Source organism: Zea mays, chromosome 6 (assembly GCF_902167145.1).
Source record: "Zea mays cultivar B73 chromosome 6, Zm-B73-REFERENCE-NAM-5.0, whole genome shotgun sequence".
NCBI classification, from domain to species: domain Eukaryota; kingdom Viridiplantae; phylum Streptophyta; class Magnoliopsida; order Poales; family Poaceae; genus Zea; species Zea mays.
In genome coordinates this window covers 107,816,509-107,842,424 of record NC_050101.1, presented here as the reverse complement: position 1 = coordinate 107,842,424, position 25,916 = coordinate 107,816,509, and the positions used below count along the sequence as shown (strand labels likewise).

The window sequence follows — 25,916 nt, the reverse complement described above, 5'->3', positions numbered from 1 at the left end:
CTATAAAAAATGCTTTACTTCTCTCATGATATATCCCTTCCTATATGCTACTATAAGTATAATATATCATCTAAAACAAATGAGAGCTCATTTAGATTTAATATAAATATATGCTAGTACAGATATAATATGTATATCAGCTAAAACAAATGATGGGCCATTTAGATATAATATAAAAATAACAAAGAAGGGAAAGAAAGATATACAGTTGAGAAAACCGTTTTTCGTTGCAAATAAATCTATATCCAAGATACTAGTACTAGTGTATTGGGCCTTATAGATTTTACTAGTAGTTGTTTATTAGTAACGTGACATCTATTAGATATTTTCTATCAATAAGGTCATAATTACGAACTACATCATAAATCATAAATGCATGGCACATGAATTGCAAGTGCGCAGACCGCTAGCAGGGTACGACAGACGAGTCGTGCCGAGCCCTGGGCTACAAAGGGCAGAGGTCGATATAGCCCAAATGATGGCGTTCGGGCTCACGCTGCCCTCGTTCGCCATAAAGAATACGAGACAGTCAGGCGATCTCGAGACCCACGAGCATGTGTGGCTTTACCCCATAGTAGAACGCTCGACTTCACCGTCGCCCAGTGGCCCTTTCTTAAGGAAGCCACTCTTGGTGGATCCCCTCCTTGGCCTATAAAAGGAGGAGGTCTGCCAAGGGCTTAAGGCTGACGGACTCTTGGATCCCTGAAGACACGACGGACGCAGGACAGACCCCAAACAAGAAGACGCCTAGAAGGATCGACGAAAAGGAGGAGGACCCAGAGACCGGAGCCTCGATGCCAAGCCAAGACTTAGACATGACTACACTTTGTAACCACCTCCTCCCTCTCTACGAGCTTTGATCATCGATGGTGCCGGTAGCGCAAGCCGTCATGGCTAGAAGTAGGGACGTTCTGCACGAACCAGTATAAATATTGCGACCACCGTGTGATAGTCGCCTAGAGGGGGGGTGAATAGGGCGAAACTGAAATTTACAAAAATAATCACAACTACAAGCCGGGTTAGCGTTAGAAATATAAACGAGTCCGCGAGAGAGGGCGCAAAACAAATCGCAAGCAAATAAGGAGAGTGACACGCGGATTTGTTTTACCGAGGTTCGGTTCTCGCAAACCTACTCCCCGTTGAGGAGGCCACAAAGGCCGGGTCTCTTTCAACCCTTCCCTCTCTCAAACGGTCCCTCGGACCGAGTGAGCTTTCCTTCTTCTCAATCAACCGGGAACAAAACTTCCCCGCAAGGGTCACCACACAATCGGTGCCTCTTGCCTCGGTTACAATCGAGTGTTGATCACAAGAGCACAAGAGAGAGAAAGAATGCGATCCAAGCGCAAGAGCTCAAAAGAACACGGCAAATCTCTCTCGCTAGTCACTAAAGGCTTGAGTGGAATTGGAGAGGATTTGATCTCTTTGTATGTGTCTAGAATTGAATGCCTAGCTCTTGTAAGTGGTTAAGAAGTGGGAAAACTTGGATGCAATGAATGGTGGGGTGGTTGGGGTATTTATAGCCCCAACCACCAAAAGTGACCGTTGCTGGCAGCCTCTGTTCGATGGCGCACCGGACAGTCCGGTGCACACCGGACAGTCCGGTGCCTCTGCCACGTCACCATTGCCGTTGGATTCCGACCGTTGGAGCTTCTGACTTGTGGGCCCGCCTGGGTGTCCGGTGCACACCGGACATGTACTGTTTGATGTCCGGTGCACCGGTATGGGCGATTCTGACTTCTGCGCGCGCTGCGCGCGCATTTAATGCACCGCAGGGAGCCGTTGGCGCCGCAGGGAGCCGTTGCTCCGCTGGCACACCGGACAGTCCGGTGCACACCGGACAGTCCGGTGAATTATAGCGGAGCGGCTGCCGCGCGAACCCGAGGCTGGCGAGTTCAGGAGGTCGAGCTTCCTTGGAGCACCGGACATGTCCGGTGCACACCGGACAGTCCGGTGAATTATAGCGCGCCGGCTTCCGAGAATTCCCGAGAGTGAAGAGTTGGAGTCTGAGTCCCCTGGTGCACCGGACAGGTACTGTTCACTGTCTGGTGGCACACCGGACAGTCCGGTGCGCCAGACCAGGGGTGCCCTCGGTTGCCCCTTTGCTCCTTTATTGAATCCAAAACTTGGTCTTTTTATTGGCTGAGTGTGAGCTTTTTACACCTGTATAATCTATACACTTGGGCAAACTAGTTAGTCCAAAGATTTGTGTTGGGCAATTCAACCACCAAAATTATATAGGAACTAGGTGTAAGCCTAATTCCCTTTCAATCTCCCCCTTTTTGGTGATTGATGCCAACACAAACCAAAGCAAATATAGAAGTGCATAATTGAACTAGTTTGCATAATGTAAGTGTAAAGGTTGCTTGGAATTGAGCCAATAAAACTACTTACAAGATATGCATGGAATGTTTCTTTCTTATTTAACATTTTGGACCACGTTTGCACCACATGTTTTGTTTTTGCAAATTCTTTTTGTAAATCCATTTCATAGATCTTTTGCAAATAGTCAAAGGTAAATAAATAAGAGTTTGCAAAAGCATTTTCAAGATTTGAAATTTCCTCCCCCTGTTTCAAATGCTTTTCCTTTGACTAAACAAAACTCCCCCTAAAAGAGATCCACCTCTTAGTGTTCAAGAGGGTTTTGATATACCATTTTTGAAATACTACTTTCTCCCCCTTTTGAACACAATAGGATACCAAATGATAAAGACTTTTGGAAAGCACTAAGTTTTTGAATTTGGTGGTGGTGGTGCGGTCCTTTTGCTTTGGGCTCATTTCTCCCCCTTTTTGGCATGAATCGCCAAAAACGGAATCATTAGAGCCCTTGAAGTAAGTTCTTCCCCTTTGGTCATAAGTAAATGAGTTAAGATTATACCAAAGACGAAATCCGGTCCTTTTGCTTTTGAGCTTTTACTCTCTCCTTGAAGGATGAAGTCCTTTTCTTTGATGCTCATTTCTCCCCAAGGAATAGAGAGTTGCTCGGAGTGATGGCGAAGTATGAGTTACGGAATGGAAGCCTTTTTCTTCGCCGAAGACTCCAATTCCCTTTCAATATACCTATGACTTGGTTTGAAATAGACTTGAAAACACATTAGTCATAGCATATAGAAGAGATATGATCAAAGGTATTCAAATGAGCTATGTGTGCAAGCTTAGCAAAAGAAATTTCTAGAATCAAGAATATTGAGCTCATGCCTAAGTCTGGTAAAAGATTGTTCATCAAGTGGCTTGGTAAAGATATCGGCTAATTGATCTTTAGTATTAATGTAAGAAATCTCGATATCCCCCTTTTGTTGGTGATCCCTAAGAAAATGATACCGAATGGCTATGTGCTTAGTGCGGCTATGCTCGACGGGATTGTCGGCCATTTTGATTGCACTCTCATTATCACATAGCAAAGGGACTTTGGTTAATTTGTAACCGTAGTCCCGCAGGGTTTGCCTCATCCAAAGCAATTGCGCGCAACAATGTCCTGCGGCAATGTACTCGGCTTCGGCGGTGGAAAGAGCGACCGAATTTTGCTTCTTTGAAGCCCAAGACACCAAGGATCTTCCCAAGAACTGGCAAGTCCCTGATGTGCTCTTCCTATTAATTTTGCACCCCGCCCAATCGGCATCCGAATAACCAATCAAATCAAATGTGGATCCCCGAGGGTACCAAAGCCCAAACTTAGGGGTATAAGCCAAATATCTCAAGATTCGTTTTACGGCCGTAAGGTGGGATTCCTTAGGGTCGGATTGGAATCTTGCACACATGCAAACGGAAAGCATAATGTCCGGTCGAGATGCACATAAATAAAGCAATGAACCAATCATCGACCGGTATACCTTTTGATCCACGGACTTACCTCCCGTGTCGAGGTCGAGATGCCCATTAGTTCCCATGGGTGTCTTGATGGGTTTGGCATCCTTCATCCCAAACTTAGCAAGAATGTCTTGAGTGTACTTCGTTTGGCTAATGAAGGTGCCCTCTTGGAGTTGCTTGACTTGGAATCCTAGAAAATACTTCAACTCCCCCATCATCGACATCTCGAATTTCTGTGTCATGATCCTACTAAACTCTTCACATGTAGACTCGTTAGTAGACCCAAATATAATATCATCAACATAAATTTGGCATACAAACAAGTCATTTTCAAGAGTTTTAGTAAAGAGTGTAGGATCGGCCTTACCGACTTTGAAGCCATTAGCAATAAGGAAATCTCTAAGGCATTCATACCATGCTCTTGGGGCTTGCTTGAGCCCATAAAGCGCCTTAGAGAGCCTATAGACATGATTAGGATACTCACTGTCTTCAAAGCCGGGAGGTTGCTCAACATAGACCTCTTCCTTGATCGGTCCATTGAGGAAGGCACTTTTCACGTCCATTTGATAGAGCTTAAAGCCATGATAAGTAGCATAGGCCAATAATATGCGAATTGACTCAAGCCTAGCTACGGGTGCATAGGTTTCACCGAAATCCAAACCTTCGACTTGTGAATACCCTTTGGCCACGAGTCGAGCTTTGTTCCTTGTCACCACACCATGCTCATCTTGCTTGTTGCGGAAGACCCATTTGGTTCCTACAACATTTTGGTTAGGACGTGGAACTAAATGCCATACCTCGTTCCTCGTGAAATTGTTGAGCTCCTCTTGCATTGCCACCACCCAATCCGAATCTTGGAGAGCTTCCTCTACCCTGTGTGGCTCAATAGAGGAAACAAAAGAGTAATGTTCACAAAAGTGAGCAACCCGAGATCGAGTAGTTACCCCCTTATGAATGTCGCCGAGGATGGTGTCGACGGGGTGATCTCGTTGGATTGCTTGGTGGACTCTTGGGTGTGGCGGTCTTGGTTCTTCCTCATCCTCCTTTTCTTGATCATTTGTATCTCCCCCTTGATCATTGCTATCATCTTGAGGTGGCTCGTCTTCTTGATTTTGCTCTTCATCATTTTGAGCCTCATCCTCATTTTGAGTTGGTGGAGATGCTTGCATGGAGGAGGATGGTTGATCTTGTGTACTTGGAGGCTCTTCGGATTCCTTAGGACACACATCCCCGATGGACATGTTCCTTAGCGCGATGCATGGAGCCTGTTCTTCACCTATCTCATCAAGATCAACTTGCTCTACTTGAGAGCCGTTAGTTTCATCAAACACAACGTCACAAGAGACTTCAACTAGTCCAGTGGACTTGTTAAAGACCCTATATGCCCTTGTGTTTGAGTCATAACCAAGTAAAAAGCCTTCTACAGTTTTAGGAGCAAATTTAGATTTTCTACCTCTTTTAATAAGAATGAAGCATTTGCTACCAAAAACTCTAAGATATGAAATATTTGGCTTTTTACCGGTTAGGAGTTCATATGATGTCTTCTTGAGGATTCGGTGAAGATATAACCGGTTGATGGCGTAGCAGGCGGTGTTGACCGCTTCGGCCCAAAACCGGTCCGGTGTCTTGTACTCATCAAGCATGGTTCTTGCCATGTCCAATAGAGTTCGATTCTTCCTCTCTACTACACCATTTTGTTGGGGCGTGTAGGGAGAGGAGAACTCATGCTTGATGCCCTCCTCCTCAAGGAAGCCTTCAATTTGAGAGTTCTTGAACTCCGTCCCGTTGTCGCTTCTTATTTTCTTGATCCTTAAGCCGAACTCATTTTGAGCTCGTCTCAAGAATCCTTTTAAGGTCTCTTGGGTTTGAGATTTTTCCTGTAAAAAGAATACCCAAGTGAAGCGAGAATAATCATCCACAATAACTAGACAGTACTTACTCCCGCCGATGCTTATGTAAGCGATCGGGCCGAATAGATCCATGTGTAGGAGCTCAAGTGGCCTGTCAGTCGTCATTATGTTCTTGTGTGGATGATGAGTGCCAACTTGCTTCCCTGCTTGGCATGCGCTAGAAATCCTGTCTTTCTCAAAATGAACATTGGTTAGTCCTAAAATGTGCTCTCCCTTTAGAAGCTTATGAAGATTCTTCATCCCAACATGGGCTAGTCGGCGGTGCCAGAGCCAACCCATGTTAGTCTTAGCAATTAAACATGTGTCGAGCTCAGCTCTATCAAAATCTACTAAGTATAGCTGACCCTCTAACACACCCTTAAATGCTATTGAATCATCACTTCTTCTAAAGACAGTGACACCTATATCAGTAAAAAGACAGTTGTAGCCCATTTGACATAATTGGGAAACAGAAAGCAAGTTGTAATCTAATGAATCAACAAGAAAAACATTGGAAATGGAATGGTCAGGTGAAATAGCAATTTTACCCAAACCTTTGACCAACCCTTGATTTCCATCCCCGAATGTGATAGCTTGTTGGGGATCTTTGTTTTTCTCATATGAGGAGAACATCCTTTTCTCCCCGGTCATGTGGTTTGTGCACCCGCTGTCGAGTATCCAACTTGAGCCCCCGGATGCATAAACCTACAAAACAAATTTAGTTCTTGACTTTAGGTACCCAAACTGTTTTGGGTCCTTTGGCATTAGATACAAGAACTTTGGGTACCCAAACACAAGTCTTGGAATCCTTGTGTTTGCCCCCTACAAATTTGGCAACTACTTTGCCGGATTTGCTAGTAAGCACATAAGATGCATCAAAAGTTTTAAATGAAATGGCATGATCATTTGATGCATTAGGAATTTTCTTCTTAGGCAACTTGGCACGGGTTGGTTGCCTAGAACTAGATGTCTCACCCTTATACATGAAAGCATGGTTAGGGCCAGAGTGAGACTTCCTAGAATGAATCTTCCTAATTTTGCTCTCAGGATAGCCTGCAGGGTATAAAATGTAACCCTCGTTATCCTGAGGCATGGGAGCTTTGCCCTTAACAAAGTTAGACAAGTTCTTAGGAGGGGCATTAAGTTTGACATTGTCTCCCCTTTGGAAGCCAATGCCATCCTTGATGCCAGGGCGTCTCCCATTATAAAGCATGCTACGAGCAAATTTAAATTTCTCATTTTCTAAGTTGTGCTCGGCAATTTTAGCATCTAGTTTAGCTATATGATCATTTTGTTTTTTAATTAAGGCTAGGTGATCATGGATAGCATCAACATTAATATCTCTACATCTAGTGCAAATAGAAACATGCTCAACATTAGATGTAGAGGGTTTGCAAGATTTAAGTTCTACAACCTTAGCATGCAACATTTCATTCTTAGTTCTAAGGTCGGAAATAGTAGCATTGCAAACATCAAAATTTTTAGCCTTAGCAATTAAATTTTCATTCTCTATTCTAAGGCTAGCAAGAGATGCATTCAATTCATCAATCTTAGCAAGCAAGTCAACGTTATCATTTCTAAGATTGGGAATTGAAACATTACAAACATGTGAATCAACCTTAGCATTTAAAATAGTATTTTCATTTCTAAGGTTGTCAATCATCTCACGGCAAGTGCTTAGCTCACTAGACAAATTTTCACATTTTTCAACTTGTAGAGCGTAAGCATTTTTAACCTTAACATGTTTCTTATTCTCCTTGATTAGGAAGTCCTCTTGGGAGTCCAAGAGATCATCCTTTTCATGGATGGCACTAATTAGTTCATTTAATTTTTCCTTTTGTTCCATGTTAAGGTTAGCAAAAAGAATACGCAAGTTATCCTCCTCATTTTTATCATCATCCTCATCACTAGATGTTTCATATTTAGTGGAGGACCTTGATTTTACCTTCTTTTTGCCGTCCTTGGCCATGAGACACTTGTGGCCGACGTTGGGAAAGAGAAGGCCCTTGGTGACGGCGATGTTGGCGGCGTCCTCGTCGGAGGAGGAGTCGCTTGAGCTTTCGTCGGAGTCCCACTCCCGACAAACATGGGCATCGCCGCCCTTCTTCTTGTAATACTTCTTCTTCTCCTTTCTTCTTCCCTTCTTGTCGTCGCCCCTGTCACTGTCACTAGACATAGGACATTTTGCAATAAAGTGACCGGGCTTACCACACTTGTAGCAAACCTTCTTGGAACGGGGTTTGTAGTCCTTCCCCTTCCGTTGCTTGAGAATTTGCCGAAAGCTTTTGATGATTAGGGCCATCTCCTCGTTGTCGAGCTTGGAGGCGTCAATTGGTTGTCTATTTGGTGTAGACTCCTCCTTCTTCTCCTCCGTTGCCTTGAAGGCCACCGGTTGCGCCTCGGAGGTGGACGGCTCGTCAAGCTCGTTGATCTTCTTGGAGCCCTTAATCATGCATTCAAAACTCACAAAATTCCCGATAACTTCCTCGGGGGTCATTAGTGGATATCTAGGATTCCCACGAATTAATTGTACTTGAGTGGGGTTAAGGAAAATAAGAGCTCTTAGAATAACCTTAACCACTTCGTGGTCATCCCATTTTGTGCTCCCGAGGTTGCGCACTTGGTTCACCAAGGTCTTGAGCCGGTTGTACATGTCTTGTGGCTCCTCCCCTTGGCGAAGACGGAAGCGACCGAGCTCCCCCTCGATTGTTTCCCGCTTGGTGATCTTGGTGAGTTCATCACCCTCGTGCGCCGTCTTGAGTAGGTCCCAAATCTCCTTGGCGTTCTTCAATCCTTGTACTTTGTTGTATTCCTCCTTGCTTAGGGAGGCAAGGAGGATGGTTGCGGCTTGGGAGTTGAAGTGCTCGATTTGGGCCACTTCGTCCGTGTCATAGTCCTCATCCCCTATTGATGGTACCTGTACACCATACTCAACAACATCCCATATTCTTTTGTGGAGAGAGGTTAGATGAAATCGCATCAAATTACTCCACATAGCATAATCTTCACCATTAAAAGTTGGTGGTTTGCCTAATGGGACGGAAAGTAAAGGTGTATGTTTAGGAATGCGAGGGTAGCGCAGGGGGATCTTACTATACTTCTTGCGCTCTTGGCGCTTAGAAGTGACGGAGGGCGCATCGGAGTCGGAGGTAGAAGTTGATGAAGTGTCGGTCTCGTAGTAGACCACCTTCCTCATCCTCTTGTGCTTATCGCCTTTCCGATGCGGCTTGTGGGAAGAAGATTTTTCCTTCTTCTCTTTGTGGTGAGAAGAAGATTTCTTCTCCTTCCCTTTGTTGGAGGAGCTCTTCTTCTTCTCCCTCCTTTTGGTGCGGGACTCTTCCGATGAAGTGCTCCCGTAGCTTGTAGTGGGCTTTTCGCCGGTCTCCATCTCCTTCTTGGCGTGATCTCCCGACATCACTTCGAGCGGTTAGGCTCTAATGAAGCACCGGGCTCTGATACCAATTGATAGTCGCCTAGAGGGGGGGTGAATAGGGCGAAACTGAAATTTACAAAAATAATCACAACTACAAGCCGGGTTAGCGTTAGAAATATAAACGAGTCCGCGAGAGAGGGCGCAAAACAAATCGCAAGCAAATAAGGAGAGTGACACGCGGATTTGTTTTACCGAGGTTCGGTTCTCGCAAACCTACTCCCCGTTGAGGAGGCCACAAAGGCCGGGTCTCTTTCAACCCTTCCCTCTCTCAAACGGTCCCTCGGACCGAGTGAGCTTTCCTTCTTCTCAATCAACCGGGAACAAAACTTCCCCGCAAGGGTCACCACACAATCGGTGCCTCTTGCCTCGGTTACAATCGAGTGTTGATCACAAGAGCACAAGAGAGAGAAAGAATGCGATCCAAGCGCAAGAGCTCAAAAGAACACGGCAAATCTCTCTCGCTAGTCACTAAAGGCTTGAGTGGAATTGGAGAGGATTTGATCTCTTTGTATGTGTCTAGAATTGAATGCCTAGCTCTTGTAAGTGGTTAAGAAGTGGGAAAACTTGGATGCAATGAATGGTGGGGTGGTTGGGGTATTTATAGCCCCAACCACCAAAAGTGACCGTTGCTGGCAGCCTCTGTTCGATGGCGCACCGGACAGTCCGGTGCACACCGGACAGTCCGGTGCCTCTGCCACGTCACCATTGCCGTTGGATTCCGACCGTTGGAGCTTCTGACTTGTGGGCCCGCCTGGGTGTCCGGTGCACACCGGACATGTACTGTTTGATGTCCGGTGCACCGGTATGGGCGATTCTGACTTCTGCGCGCGCTGCGCGCGCATTTAATGCACCGCAGGGAGCCGTTGGCGCCGCAGGGAGCCGTTGCTCCGCTGGCACACCGGACAGTCCGGTGCACACCGGACAGTCCGGTGAATTATAGCGGAGCGGCTGCCGCGCGAACCCGAGGCTGGCGAGTTCAGGAGGCCGAGCTTCCTTGGAGCACCGGACATGTCCGGTGCACACCGGACAGTCCGGTGAATTATAGCGCGCCGGCTTCCGAGAATTCCCGAGAGTGAAGAGTTGGAGTCTGAGTCCCCTGGTGCACCGGACAGGTACTGTTCACTGTCCGGTGGCACCCAGACCAGGGGTGCCCTCGGTTGCCCCTTTGCTCCTTTATTGAATCCAAAACTTGGTCTTTTTATTGGCTGAGTGTGAGCTTTTTACACCTGTATAATCTATACACTTGGGCAAACTAGTTAGTCCAAAGATTTGTGTTGGGCAATTCAACCACCAAAATTATATAGGAACTAGGTGTAAGCCTAATTCCCTTTCACCGTGCACAGCGTCCGGGGCCCGGAACACACACAACAAATTTACTTATCGTAGCGAGGTTCGAAACACCGACAAACCCCTACTACGAGATTTGACCATCAATGGTAACGGTAGCGTAAGACACCGATGACTAGAAGTAGGGACGTTCTGTCCGAATCAGTATAAATCTTGCGACAATCGTACACACCGTTCGAAACTCGGAACACATACAATAATTTTACTTGTTGGAGCGAGGTTCGAAACATCGGCAATGGTTTACTCCTTTTGAACCTGATATGGATCTATATATTTGAATGATGTTAAATGGTAGTTGTAGCTCCTCACATGTCATGTATTATTAAATGCGTGGATGGAGACTTGTTAGAGTTAGTTTGGCTGGAGAGTCAATTAGAATGGAGCGGTTCCATTCTTGTTTTTGAGAATGAAGTCGTTCTATTATCTGTTTGGCAAGTAGAACAGAGCCACTCTTATTTTTTGTTTGGTTGAAGAAGTAGAATAGAGCGGAATCGCTTCGTTCTTTGTTTGGTTGGAGAGCGATATGAGTGTAGAGGGGTGAACATGGAGGAGAGTGCTCGCGTCCGAGAGAGCGCTCACATCCAACCATTTTGGTGGAGTGAGAGCACTCCAACTATTTATGGTAAATTTCTATATGCAGACTCCAGGAGCTACTCCACTACTCTTTTATTGGAAACCAAACATCTAAAAAACTAGAATAGAGCCGCTCTATTTCCCTCCACTCCTGAACCAATCACACCCTTAGACTTCTTTGTTTATTGCCGGAAGGTTGGAATTGTCATGTGGGGTCTCGAATACTTGTCGTCCATTAGTTCATTTTTAAACTAAAATATGACAAATAAAAAAGAATGAATGGATTAGAATATAAAAGTACGTCGGCATGCAATCATTTTTCTATTAGTTCGTCAAAGTACGATTCAAATATACTCCCTGTGTCTTATTTCATTGTTTGTTTTAGCTCTAAATTTTTGTGTCTATATTTAAATAGATGACAATAAATCTAAACACATAAATAAGACACACACATCAAATATTGTATAAATCTATTAGTATTGTAAAATGAATAATATTTTGAGATGGAGGGAATATTATTTTTATCATCATTAAAGATGACGTTCGTTGCTATGAGACACCGAGAGGATCCTATAGTTCGTTAAAACGAAAAAAAGAACCTGATGCGACCAAGTGTTTTTGATAAAATAGAGCACTGGAAAAAACCCTGAAATGTCGGAAGTATTCTATGTAAAAGCGTAAAAAAATACAGTGATGCCATAAAATGAAACTTTGATGAACAGTTGAACCAAACAAAGCATGTGTGAAACTTCCGTAACATGTCATTTGTTCTTCTTTTTAGAGCTAGTTTGAGAACCTCATTTTTAAGGGATTTTTTATTTTTCTAAAAGAAATTAGTTCATTTTTCTCTTGTGAAAATTAAAATCCCTTGAAAAAATATAGTTCCCAAACTGCTTATTAACGTGTTATTATCTTAGGAAACTTTATATCAAGACGATGTATTTGTTGTTGTTACTTGTAGCAACTATAAATAATACAGTATTATATAGGATAAATGGCTCGGCATCGGCATAGAAAATCCAGCATCAACCCGGGCCACTACCCGTACCGGACGCCCTGACCGATCTGGTGACCCGGCAGGCGTGCAAAGCGCGAGCTCGAGAGTAGTGATCTGCGCGTGCGCTTCTCGCCTGCCGGCTGCCCATTGCCTGCTACTGCTACACACACAGCCGGACAGCCCGCAGAGTCGCCGCGGGTGGCCGCCGCCACCCGAGCGACCCACTTGGCCGGTGACGCGAACAGTGGTCTGAGGCGGGCAGGCGGCGTGACGTGGATCCAGGTGGAGGACGCCCGGGTCGCCGCCGGCCTCGGCGCCCGCACGTCTCTGTCGTGTCTAGATGGTGCACGACGTGACGCGACGCGACGGATTTACCACGTTGAACCGGGCTTTCGCCTTGTTTTCTTCAATAAAAAGGACTCTTCCCGATTTCACTTCGAGGCTCGAGGAGTCGTGCTGGACGCCCAGCCACGACGGCGTTGCTGGTGGCATTTCCTTGTGCAGGAGTAGTAACCATCTCGGCCGACCCGACCACCGCACCCCCCCCCCCCCCCCCCCCCCCCCCCCCCCCCCCCCCGACGGTTGCGAGTCCAGGGACTGGAGTGCTGCGGCGATCATGGCCCCTCGCGGCTCGCGCACCGAGGCGAGGCCCGTCAGGCCGACCAGGCGCCGCCGCCGACTTTCTAGCTACCACTGCGCGCGCGAGCATTACAGCCGCCAGTTTATCAGGCAACCTCAGGTGGTCCGAAAGCGACAGGTGATGGACGGTCGCAGATAGATACTACCTGCAGTTAGTGCTAGACTCTATCCAGCATATGCCATTCGTACAGTACTTGGTTGCAGACTGTGGTCATGGTCATGGTAGTATTTGTCAGCCACGCAGCGTCCGCCTTTGGTCGCAGTCTCCACTCGTTGAACCCAGTCCCGCCAAAAACAAGATGCCCCTGTCGCCGTCGGCCTGCTTCTTGCTTCTTGTTAAACTGTCTCCGCCCGCAAGTAGTGTACACAAGGAGAACATAAAACGTTTAACACCGTCTATATGAAGCACTTCGCGTCACGTCCATAAAGTACACCTTATACTGTGCGCTGCCATGTTCAGGAACCACGGAAAAAAATAATAAAAAACTACGACGCCACTACTGCCTCCGCATTCCCGTAACAAGTCAGAGGAATAGTACTCTTTTCGGACTACTAGTTTGGTGACTGGAGAATTGAAGTGTATCAGGCTATCCACACTCATTGAACTCTAAATCTCTACTCTAAAAGGAATATTCCGTCCTTGTCAGCAAAATTCATTACTCTATACCGTAATCCTCCGCAATCATATTTACTCTATATCCCAACTCTATATCAACTACCATATATAATATCATTTTTTCAATTCTCTTTCATTCTCTACTCAACTGCCACCCAACTACCTCGCCACAGTGCATGTTTCACGGGTTGGTGCTCCTGTACGTATTGGTGCTACCTGTATGCACCAGCATGCGAGCTGTTGCATGCTACATGTACGTGTTGGTGCTCCAAACCGCTACAAGGAAACAAAGAAGTTTAACTCTTAGTTGTATCATGCACAGAATAGATGTCGACAAATTTGACAGGCACAGCTGAACTCGTCAATAGATCAGGCTCAGTCCCAAGCTTCAAGAGCACTACAAATAGAAATAACATAACATGTCAGTCCCAAGCAAGACATGTTTGAAAGAGCATAATCAGAAGTACCTTCACCAAGAAGCCAAAAAGTACCTACACCCAAGAAGGCAGCATGCCATCACCAATAACCCAAAGCAAGCATGAAGCAGCACAAAAAAGATACACCAACAAAAACCAAACTGCAGGCAGCAGAACTCATTACACCATAATTGTCCAATGCAAATTGTCCTCGAATTAATACAAACACTTACAACAGGATTGAATGTCAAACATTGTCCTCACAAGTACAACAACATTGAATAATGCAAATGTCCTAACAATTATTACAACATAATCCTAACAGTAACCACATGACAGCCTTATGGGGCATGCCTCCCTTGGCGTCTAGCAGCAAGCTTTGCCATTATGTCCTCCTGCAAAGCTTCATAATACATTCTCAGGGAAGGTGTGCAGGAGTCCAAATTAATACTCAGAATCCTCTCATCCTCCTTCTTCTCCTCCCGGTCATGCTTCTCACACATGATTCTAACTTTCTCTTGCTCAATACCTAATACCGATTGGTTGTGACTACGCATTTCCTGGTACCTTTTCTCATCAATTGTAGCAAGTTGCTGGAATCGCTCACCTTTGCGCACGCTTTCTTCTTGCATGATAGTTATTTTTTGAATGGACATGTCCTGCATCCTACTAGCGTACTCTGAAGAAGATGTATCGCCTGAAACCGATTTAGATTTCTTGTTGGCTGCTTTAGCTTTGTCTCTACCCATAGGCCTTTTCCCAGATGACTTGTCTGCATCAATGTGCACCCTGTTGGAGTCCTCTTCCAAGTCGGCGCCTTCTAGATCACCTTCAGTCCCAACTTGTGTTGGGTTACCCCATTTTGGCTCGTCCTTCATATGTTCCCAACAGTGCATGAATCCAAACGCATGCCCTTCTACAGCTGCAAAGTTGCCGGTTGCTAGTGTTGTCTACAAAGATGAAAACAGATTATATGAGCTTGCTAAAACAATGTCATCGAACAAAAAGAACTTCATAAGGAAATGGAAGCAACTTACTTTGTCAGCATCTAACATTCCACTGGGATTTTGTCGCAGGGCTTCTGCATAGTAGCCTGCAAATTTTCCAACCTCAGGCTTGATATTATTGGTCCAGCGGCTCTGTAGTGATCTGAGGCTTCTTTCTGGGTTCGGCCCCCTCCGAAAATTATATCGGTCCAGCACCCTCTTCTAGAACCTATCTCCTTTTTGGCCATTACCTATAACAGGACCACAGCTAACTTCCAACCATGCTTTCACCAGGATTACATCTTCTTGTGGGCTGAAGTTCCCTAACTTAGTCCTTCCCCGTTTCAGGATTGAATGTGTTGAATCCTCTGGAGGAAGTACCTCTACCTCAGCCCCCAGTCCCACATTCCATTGAGCGGGGTCAACTGATACAATATCAGGTCCACAAGGAGGATGAAAGTTGCTAACATTATGTTGGGGAAGCTGGATTGCTTGTGGATACCAGCCACCAGGCTGACCTTGCATTGGAAACATGTATGGGTTCCAGCCAGGGGGAGGGAGGGGCTGGTATGAAGATGGGTTCGCTGGTGGATACCAGCCACCAGGCTGACCTTGTGGGTGTGTGCTGTCACCCCTACTGTTGTTTGTGCCATCCATCCTGCACAACAGAAAATATTATTCAGAGAAGCATAGTAATACAGAGAAGCATAATATTCAGAGCTAACAAGTATTGAGAGAAGCATAGTATTAATTTGTGAGTTCACTAAAAAATCATAAGGACAGGTTCTTTTAACTTGTTTTCTAGCAGCAAGCATTTCTGACCAGGTTATACTTGACTACGACTATACATTTTTTGTAGAACATTTTTCACTCATAAACTTTATTAGCTACCAATTTCACTTGGTGGTGGTGGTAGAATTATCATTAATATTCTCCTGCTGTATTCTGGTTCATATGGACCTTAATGAAGCAACATAACATTGGCAATAATAATCTTACTTTGCAATAACTTCACATTTTTCTATGGTTAGTACTTCTAACTACATTATTAAGTTATTTAGCTCTAAAATCCATTGTTGAATTACAGAAAACAGTGTAACTCATGATGAAGATGCAGAACTTCAGAAATCCAGCAACAATTTGAACATGAATGACAAAGGGATACTAAAGGTAAACCATAGGGAACAAGCAGACCCATGAATCTCATTCAACAATGGATTTTAGAGCTGGTATATCAGCATATGGACAGGTGTGAATATCAACAAAATACCATAACAAAGGGAAATTGTTAGACACATTGTTAGCCTATAATAAGTATTTGAGAGTTCATACACATATGTATATAGTTGAATCTCATTCAAAACAGGTTCACAAACCATGAATCTCATTCAAAAACAAGATCTACTGGATTCACAAATTACCTAAATCGACGAAATGGACGAGCAGACCGCGCGGTGGAACTCTCCTCCGATGATGCGTCTACCTCCTTCGAACGTCGCCGCTTGCCGTTCACCTTTGCGCTTCCCTGAGCAGATCCGACTTCTTCCTCTCCTCCCCCAACCTCCAAGCCTCCCGATCTGGGGGATGGCTTCGCTTCCTCCAGTTTGGCGGAGAGGGATCCCGCTACCGGCGGAGGCCTCCGGATCCAGGCTCGGCAGCGCCCACCTCCACCTCGTCCGGATCCCGCTTCGGTCGCCGGCGTGGTTCCCGGCCAGCCCACTTCCGTCTCGGCGAGCTGCTTCGCCCGCGCCTCTGTCCGCGTCTCCTGCGACTGCCTTGCCCGGCTGGCGTAGCCCGCGCGCTCGGAGCAGCTCCCTGCCTCGCGTGCCGCCGATGAGCCACGGTCGATGGAGAAGGACGCTGGAGCCCGACGAGCCGCGGTCGATGCACTACACCAAAATAGTGAACTTCCTAGAGCTTAAACCCTAGGAAGTTAGCCCTAAACTCTAGGAAGTTAGCTAAACCCTCGGAAGTAAAGCCATCCCGTCGGAAGTTTGGCTCTCGAAAATTTTTTGTCGGAAGTTAGCTTAACTTCCTAGAGCCCTCTAGGAAGTTAGCTAACTTCCTACAGCCAAAGGAGCCTCTCGGAAGTTAGTAGGTTCTCGGAAGTTAGTAGCTTCACGCCGTCAGCACCGTCAGGTGACTAACTTCCTACGACTAACTTCCTACGGCTGACTGTAGCCCCTAGGAAGTTAGCTGACTAACTTCCTACGGCCCAGTTGGCCTCTAGGAAGTTAATTTGACCAGCATTACAAATGTTGTTTATTTTTATTTTACACCATATTCCACAACATAACAAATATATCAACAGCTATATAGCACAACATATTTTCACATAAATCAACTCACACACAATCACATAACGATATTTAAATCCATAGTCTCATCAATTACATCACAAAAGTCTCATCCATAGTCATAATAAGACACATCTCATCCAGTCATTATAAGAGACAATATCTCATACATAGTCATAATAAAAGTCTCAAGTATTACAACACATAACATGGAAGCTCACGATCGTCGATCACCATTGGGGTACAGTGATGAGTGATGGTCGATACCTCCACTAGCGAAGAGGGTTTTGACAAAGTCTAACCCGTCTTCTCGTTCATGTGTCGGAAAGGTAGCTGGAGGGGTCTATTATATTTGCTGAGTTACATCATAATATAACTAACAACAAGTAAATGATGATGAATTTGCATACCTGATGTTCGGTAGGTGGAGATGTAGGTGTAGGTGGATGTGAAGACCAAGAATAATGTACGGGAGGTGGTGGTGGTGGTGGTGGGGACACCGGGACATGTATCCCTTGGGCCTGTGCTAGTTGCTACAAAATTGTTGAACTCATTCACATTAGCGTTTTAAATCAATACATATCTTAAAGCGAAAGCTATTATCTTTTGAACTTACTTGTATGAGTGTTTGTTGTTGTTGAATCTGTGTAGCATAGTATTCATGTTGCGCAGCTTATTGTCTCAAGTAATCCTGATGTCGCCTAAGTTCTTCTTGCAGTTGCGCCACTTCTACTAGATCTTGATTGGAGCGACGGGAGCTACGAGCAGCAGATCTCGACGAACCTCCACACTGAACTCTCACCTGGATCGAGTCGTTGACGTTAGCAAATATTGTGTACCTACAAAACAAGTAACATCACGACAGATTCAGAATACATGTATTGCACTCAACCAATGAAACAATATAAGATATGTAGAGTCCGCACCTTCCATGACCTTTTCCACCACTTGCATACACAACCTGAGGATCAATAGGTGAGGTCCTCCAGTCATAGTCTGGTCCGTGCTGACTAGACATCGTCTCGTCATATGCAGCCTCATACGAAAGAACAATGCAATCTTATATACAAAAATCCATATAAACAGAACCTACCAAACATTTCAAAACAATCAGCACACTCGCAACCGTAGGAAGTGTATGTTTTTTGTGTAGTGTCAAACTATGGTTGTTGGCTCTAAATCCACACTCGCAACCACCTAGCCAACATGGTACATATGTCTTTGTATTTTATACTTCATACTTAAGTAAAAATGAAAAATGTAGCAACGTTCACTTTGATAGTGATCATTAGTCCACTAGTTATCTTAATCACAAAAGCCAAACGACCCACGTTGAGCGTTGCACTATGCAACCTCTCTCGGAAGAATTCTTAGTTAAATTTAACTAGGCTTTATAAACCTAGTCAAACTTTAAACATATTTTAATGGACGGAGGCACATTAGATAATAATTGTCCCTTGGTTAGGGTGAGCAGTCGACCACCACTTGCTTATTTTAATTTGGTTGTTTAAAGTCAAGTTAAATTAAATCCGACGACCTAAATCATGCACACATCTATTTGTCGGTTCCAAATTATGGATTCACTCGAAATTTGCTGTGAGTATATTATGGAAAAAATACTAAATGTAAATATGACGACTGACGAGAGCTAGCTAGCTAGCACAAAGGTCGTCGTCGACTATGTCTGTGGCGTCTATAAAGCAAAACTACATACATGGCGTGTACTGCACCACCGTACCTTGCGTACAGGCTGGAAGAAGCAAACAAGAAGCCAAGCTATAGGCTCTAGCTAGCTCCGGCGGACCTCAGCGACTGGAATCAGATCGGAATCAGATGGGCAGCGTGGGCGTGGAGGCGGATGACGACGGCAGCATCGTCAAGGAGTCCCTGCAGCGGTGCGAGCCCTCTGGCGATGCCGCCTACGGCGAGCTCAGGGCTCTGCTGGCGCGCCTCCATGACCCGGCCACCAGGCGCGACGCGCGCCTCATCCTCACTGCGCTCCACCGCCACCAGCAGCACAGCTCGTCGCGGGCGGGGGTGTCTGCGGGCTGGGGCGAAGCGGGCGTGCCGGCGGTGCGGGGAGGGGCGCGGCGGGGGCACCAGCAGGCGGGCGTGGGGGCGCGGCGGGCGGCGGTGCCTGGCGGCTGCAACGAACGGGAGCGAGAAAGATGAGTGAGGGAAAGATAAGGTAGATTCGCAGGTTAAGATAAAAAAATATTACTTCCTAGAGTAAAGCCGTAGGAAGTTACTTAACTTTCTAGAGGTTGTACATGTACTCTAGGAAGTTAATTCACTTCCTAGAGGCGACCGTAGGAAGTTAGTGGCTCGTTTGACCGGTCAAAAGCTGAAAGCTAACTTTCTAGAGGAGGCCGTAGGAAGTTAGCATAGATAGCTAAATTCCTAGAGGCGACCGTAGGAAGTTAGCGACTCGTTTGACTGGTCAAAAGCTGAAACCTAACTTCCTAGAGGAGGCCGTAGGAAGTTAGCGGCTCGTTTGACCGCACCCACGGGTCACCAACTGAAAGCTAACTTTTTAGAGGAGGTCGTAGGAAGTTAGCAGGAGAATCTTACTTACTAGAGTAGGCCGTAGGAAGTTAGCAGGAGAAGCTTACTTCCTAGAGTAGGCCGTAGGAAGTTAGCAGAAGAAGCTAACTTCCTAGAGCAGGCCGTAGGAAGTAAGCAGCTCGTTTGACCACACGCTCGGGTCAGCATGTGAAAGCTAACTTCCTACAGCTTTTATAAAACACCGTAGGAAGTTATGTTTATTTTCTAGAGCTACCAGTTGCCTCTCGGAAGTTATTTATTTCCTACGGTTTGTTATAAAAGCTGTAGGAAGTTAAAAAACCGTAGGAAGTGTATGTTTTTGGTGTAGTGATGGAGACGGACGCCGGAGCCCGACAGCGCGCGCGTGCGGTAGTTGGGAGAGGAGAGAGGTATGGAGTAAAGAAAGAGAACTCTGTAAATGGCGTCTTTCGAGTCCGTCTCTATTTTACGGTCTTCGATAGAGTTGGCCGCTGCACCAGATATTTTACTGCATAACGGACTCCATCCCAGTAGCGTCTCACGTGAAGTCGATCACTGCGGCTAGTCTCATGAGGCTCCCTATAGATTCCCTCTAAACCCCTTTGTCATCAAACCGGTCCGCATGGCGATGAAGCCCAGCGTACTGTGTTTGGTTGTGCGTGAGTTGTGTTAACGGATGAGCTTTTCTTTCTCTGCCAACGCAGTTTGCGCTTCCGAGCGTGAGTTTCTGAACATGCTTACCGACTGCCGTACATGTTCTCTTAGACTTGGTTTCTATGGACTAATTTTTATTCTCTTAGTTTTATTTTAGTTTTCGTATTTGGTAATCTAGAGACTAAAATATAATAAAATAGATGTACTAAAAATTTTAGTCCTAGAAACCAAACACGACCCTAAAAAAAGTGAAGCTCTTGTATGCAAATAGTATAATTTTCCCTCTATCTTGACATGACATGACATAATGATAAGGAGAAACGAATATAGGCTTTCTGTTGATATATAGATTCTTTGCCTAAAATGCCCTCGGAAGTTTTACAGCCCGTATTGTATGGGCAGTGGGCCAAGACAAAAAAAGGAGAGGTTCTAAGTTCTTGGAATATAGTTCGGTCACACCGATCCATGTGACGTCTTCAGACGAAGGAGTACACGATAAATAAAGATAAAATATTATAGAAAAAAAAATAGAAACAGGTGGATTAAAGCCGCAGCAGCGGACAGGAACTATACGAGTCAAAACCATGCAAAATCATAACAAAAGCAAACCGGCCGTTAGTAATTAAACCACTCATATCTGATGTCTGCTTCTACATCAAGTAGGCCCACTAGTAGGGGGTAATTAGCTCTAAATCTTACAATATAAAATCTAAAATTGAATCGAATTAGGACCGAACTCTGCTTGAAGTTTCTTTTAAACTATAAAATTAATTAAGAGTCCAAATAAATTGAGAAGAAACATTTGGATCTTGAGCAATTACCACCCATACCACTAGTGGTTAATTAGAAAACAATATCATGTCAGTTCATGGTATGAAATCCACTGGATAATTGCGAATTTGCCACATATCCTGATATCCGGTGGGCACGAGTGGACGGACGCTCCGAGTTGGCTAGTGGAATAAGATAGGCACCTCAACTATTGGTTTGGTTGTGGAGCCGCCCGTATATCTCAAAACGCGCATGGGCAATTGGCACCAGTCCAGTCCGATCGCGCGGCCACGTTTGCATGCACGCGTTCCTTGGATCTCTATAGGATTTTGGCTGAAAAGCTCGAAATTTGACCTGGGATGCAGCTGGCTTTTGAATCGTAATGCGTTCGGCCCGGCAAGTTCCAGCTTCGCGATGGGAGGAAGTACTCGCTCGCTGCAGGCTCACCGTTTTATTTGGGCCCAAACTCAGATTTGCTTACTGTACAAGCGGCCTGTGCGAATGGGAAGTACGCGCCAACCATTCCCCCTTTTTTCCCCCTTCGTCCCGACCCGGTGAGGCCACCTAGCCTGAGTTTTTTTGTATGCTTGTTAGTTCTCATCTCAATACATACGAATTAGGGGAGATTAGATAAGTTTAAATCTATAACGAGTTAAAATCTCTACTATTTTTTAATCTATCCAATCTATATGATCTAGTAGGAATAATAGAACAAAGCCTTATAAACTTTTCATATAAGTGCGATTAGGGATAAAAACGAGGCGGGAAAATCTTGTACCATCCTTTTTCGAATACCATTTTACCCGTTCGTTTTTTGAATTATCTGGGAACCGATTATAACCGATACAAAAACGATTTAGCTAGATTTTCGATCGTTTTCGTATTTTTCGTTTACGAGTCGTGATGATACCGTTTTTTTATATAATATAAGATACATCTAGCGTATAATTTAAGTTACATATTTTTGTTGTGTTCAAGTGAATGAATAAGAGAAAAAACAAAAGTTGTAATTAGTCTAAATAATATGAGTGATGTCGTGTATTTTAATATCTTAAAAATTAGACAATATGTTACTTTATCATGTATTTGGAAAACTACACGGTAACTTCCAATTTGAAGCAAATATGTTCATAAGATATTTGAAGTTCCAATTTTTTTTATATCAATGGCAACTCGCGAATGCAGCAAGACATGGCACACAGAATATGGCAGCGGTACTATTTGAACGCAATGCATAGCTACATCCAAAGCCCAAATAAACACAGCCAAAGCACACGATGAAAGGCAGCTAACCCTCGGTATGCACACATGCTAGAGCTCTTGGTATTTGCTAAGTGTCAAAGCCAGAGTACACGCCGCTGCCCCTCAGGAGCCGCTTCTCCTCCTCGACGTAGTTCTTCCCCCTGCTGGCTTGGCCCCGGTCCCTCTTCCGCTTCTCTTTCTGCGAGAAGGAGGCGTCCTTCTCCTTCCTGTCTTTCTCCAGCAACAGCTGGTTCGGCGGCGCGTTCTGCAGCCCGATGAACTTCTCCCCTTCGGTTACTGCGGCCCTGGTACGCTCGCGTTCCTCGTAGGACTCGGGTGCGTGTGCGTCCTCTTTGCCGTCGCGGTCTTTCCCAGTGGACCAGGACCAGTTCGGTTCCTCCGCTGCCGGACGAACTGTCAAGACGGATGGGCCGCCATGGTATCCGTGCCGGCTCAGAGCGCTGAAATCCACACCGGTTTTCTTCTTCTTCTTTGACCTGGCTGCTGTTCACAGAGCTAAGATTAATGTTAAAATGAACCGTAACGACAAGATATCATACTCAGAACAAGCGTCATCTGGACTGGAGTTCGCGTCACTAGATTGGTACTTGCTGTTTTAGCAAATCAAAATGTGCAGGCTTACACCATGGAAACACCAAAACCCCCCAATTCATAACGGTGGCTACTCCAGCTTTACGGAAGCAAACACGGGATCTACGTGAGCATGATACATGGGATCTGAGGCCCAGAGGCTAGCCAAGTGCTGGCCAGAGGTGGTCAGCCTATGGACCTCTTCAGTGGCCCAAACCAGGGTCTCAGCTCTGGCAGGGTGGATGATAGCGTCCAGACGCCGGTGCTCATCATCGCTCCCAATCCTTTGCTGGTCCCACTTTTTTAAGAGGACATTGGTGAGGTAATGCAAGGGTTGCTCATACAGCTGCTTCAGCGATCCGGCGAGTCCCAGCCACGATGTGAATGGGATTACAGAATCACGGTAAGCAGGAACCGGAATGCGCTTCATGTATTGCTGATACATTTCGGCCCTCCTGATCAGAGCACCTGCACGATCCCATTACCTCATTAGAAAGATCATTCCCAAGGATCTGTGGCAGCTCGATCCATGTCTCAGACGTGCCAAGTTAAGAAACAATAGTCTCTTTTTCTCAATGGACATTTTTAAAATCAAAGAATTTAGTCTTATTCGCAAGAATTGATTTGGCTATAGTAGTTACAAAAAAAAGTTGCAACCAAAAAAAATAAATACTAAAGCCATATTTTAAAAAGCATCTTCCTTGGTAGCACAAACTATTCCTTGGGAAAATGCAGAAACAAATTTCTTAAATAAACCGGATAACCAAATACATGCATTGGCTGGTAAACCAGCAGCTGCAGCTTAAAGCAAAACATTGGAGGTCAGGAAAGGCGAGCCTATTTAGTGCCATAACAATCTGTAAAAAAGAACAACAAACCTAATCTACCAAAAATTCCAAGCTGCTGCTGTATTAATATGATGACCATAAGTTTGGGAAACTCGAAACTTTCAACTATTCCACTCAAGGACAAGACTATATGTAGGATAAGCTGACAACATTCCATGGAAATCAAGCCAACATATCATAGAGTTCACTCAATCACATGAAGACTACCATGTTCGAAGAGAGCTCCGGTTATGGTAATTACATTCCTAAAGTACTTTTGTTCTTCCATTTTAAAATGAAACTTGTTGAGCCTATTTTTCAGTTGCACACCAACTTTTGTAAGGCAAATAAATATCAACTAAGAAGTCTATCCAATAACTTGCTTTTGATTATTCTCTCCATATTAAATTTGATTTGACAAGACCAGATTCATGAACCAATAGGCAGTAGTCTTCATGTAGGGTTCCAATGCAAATATACGCCTTATGACCTACGCTGCATCATCGAAAAGGTGAAACCCAGAGACAAGCATACTCAAAAACCAGGTGTCAGCTAAGGTCCAATCCACAAACTTCAACAGTCACAGTACATCAACCATATCAATTCGTCACCTAGTCCTATCCACAAGTGAAACACATAGAAACAAAGTCATTAGCTCTCACCTTCTGCCGTCGAAGCAGCTTTGGAGGAATTGGGCAGCCCAAAGGCATTCCAAGCATTCCCCTTCCCAGCATCATCATCAGAATCCGAGCTAAGGTCATCATCAGAAGATACGTCCTGGGATTCCTTATGCAGCACCACCCTCTTCACATCTAGTAACCAGAAACATGGTCAGTGCCACTCCATTAGGAGATAATCTTCATAAATGATTCTTCATGTATAGTTGGTTAATATCAATAAATCCTATAGACTATGTTGCATCGATTGTGAAAGTGAAAACTGAACAATAAGAACTATGTGACCACACACTAACAATCGACCAGACTACTCATATTCGACTAGACTACTCAGAATTGACCAATCAATTATCTCAGGGCCAGTGGAGCAAGTAAAACTTTCAACAGTCACAGCACAGTGAACCATCGATCAACCATACCAAGGCAGCAACCGGAACACGCATATGCAATTAGATTAGCAGATCTAGAGTCAGCAAACCATCGGAGAGCTCTCACCTTCAGCCCCTGCAGCAGCTTTAGAGGCGCTCCCGCCCTTATCCTTGCCGCCTAATTGATCGGAATCCGAGCCCGAGGAGTCCCCGGAAGAAACGTCGAGGGGCTCCTGAGACGGCGCCGCCCTCTTCATATCTGATTCTGATCCCCCACAAACGCGGTCAGCGCCACTCAATCCGAAGCTCGCAGAGAACGCAGAGGGGCAGGGGGTTTGGGGCCTCACCTATATGAGAGCGGAGAAACCTCGCTGGATGGGGGTTAGGTTGAGGAAAGAGGACAAGGCGGAGGACGCGGTGGGTGATCGCCGGCGCCGTAAACGCCGAGTGTAGCTCGAGCTCGAGTACCCTTGGACGGCTTGGAGGCGTTTTGGGCCTGTGGAGAGAGTAGACACTGATTGATTCTATTCCTTGGGCTCAGTAGACGAATCTGGCCCAAATGGACTGAATGTCTTTCTTGGTCCATATATAGCATACGAGGGCCCATTTGTGACTTGGGAGTGGGAGGAAGGGGAGCCCGGGAGAACAGGGAGGTCAATACTCAATAGTGAATTCTGTTGAGAACTACGTTACCACGGATCACCAGATCCGCTCCCTTCCCCCGTCAGCAGTAGAGGCGCAAGAAGCTGTAGAGAATCCGTCTCCCTTCCCATAAGCACGACAGAGGAAACACACGAGACACATGATATAGGGTTGGGCCTCTGGCCTCTTTCTGATCTCTATCATATGAAGGGGTGTACAAGTTCCTTATATAGATATGTGAGACCCCTCAGGGGCAAAGCCGGTATTTGCCCACATAACCTTAACTAGGGTTACTTAACACTCCCCCTTGGGCGAATACCGCGACCAACACATGACTCTTTAAAACTCCCAAAAACCCAGTGAGAAAAATATGGAGAAAGAGTACATGGTGACGCAAATTGCATTTGCACTTTGTTGCCTCATTAAAAACCTTATGTGAGAAACTTCAGAAAAACTCACTAAGGAAAAAAGAGTACAACAAATGTCATCAGAACAAATTTCGATCTTCTGGATCAGGATTCCATCGAATCTTCTACAAGGGCTAAATTTAGAAATGTGCTCCCCCTGATCCTTGGAAAAACGTATCAATATGGCACAACATCTTCTTCTGGAAGTATACGCACA

At 45.3% G+C, this 25,916-nt stretch overlaps 1 protein-coding gene across 3 annotated transcripts; it reads right to left on the bottom strand.

Moving 5' to 3' along the window:
• Window positions 1-22,060: 22,060 nt before the first annotated feature.
• LOC100276351 (uncharacterized) lies at window positions 22,061-25,150 on the bottom strand. Of its 3 annotated transcripts, none has more exons than NM_001365198.1 (4): window positions 24,998-25,124; window positions 24,778-24,915; window positions 24,268-24,417; window positions 22,061-22,691 (listed from the first exon to the last, which is right to left on the bottom strand). In NM_001365198.1, exons 2-4 carry the CDS (start codon window positions 24,905-24,907, stop codon window positions 22,276-22,278), a joined length of 696 nt encoding a protein of 231 aa, NP_001352127.1. In that variant the 5' UTR covers window positions 24,908-24,915; window positions 24,998-25,124; the 3' UTR covers window positions 22,061-22,275. The 3 variants fall into 3 exon arrangements, with proteins under 3 accessions (NP_001352127.1, NP_001170520.1, NP_001143632.2); NM_001177049.1 differs by having other exon boundaries at window positions 22,078-23,246; window positions 24,998-25,050; NM_001150160.2 differs by having other exon boundaries at window positions 22,145-22,688; window positions 24,998-25,150.
• Between the last annotated feature and the right edge of the window lie 766 nt (window positions 25,151-25,916).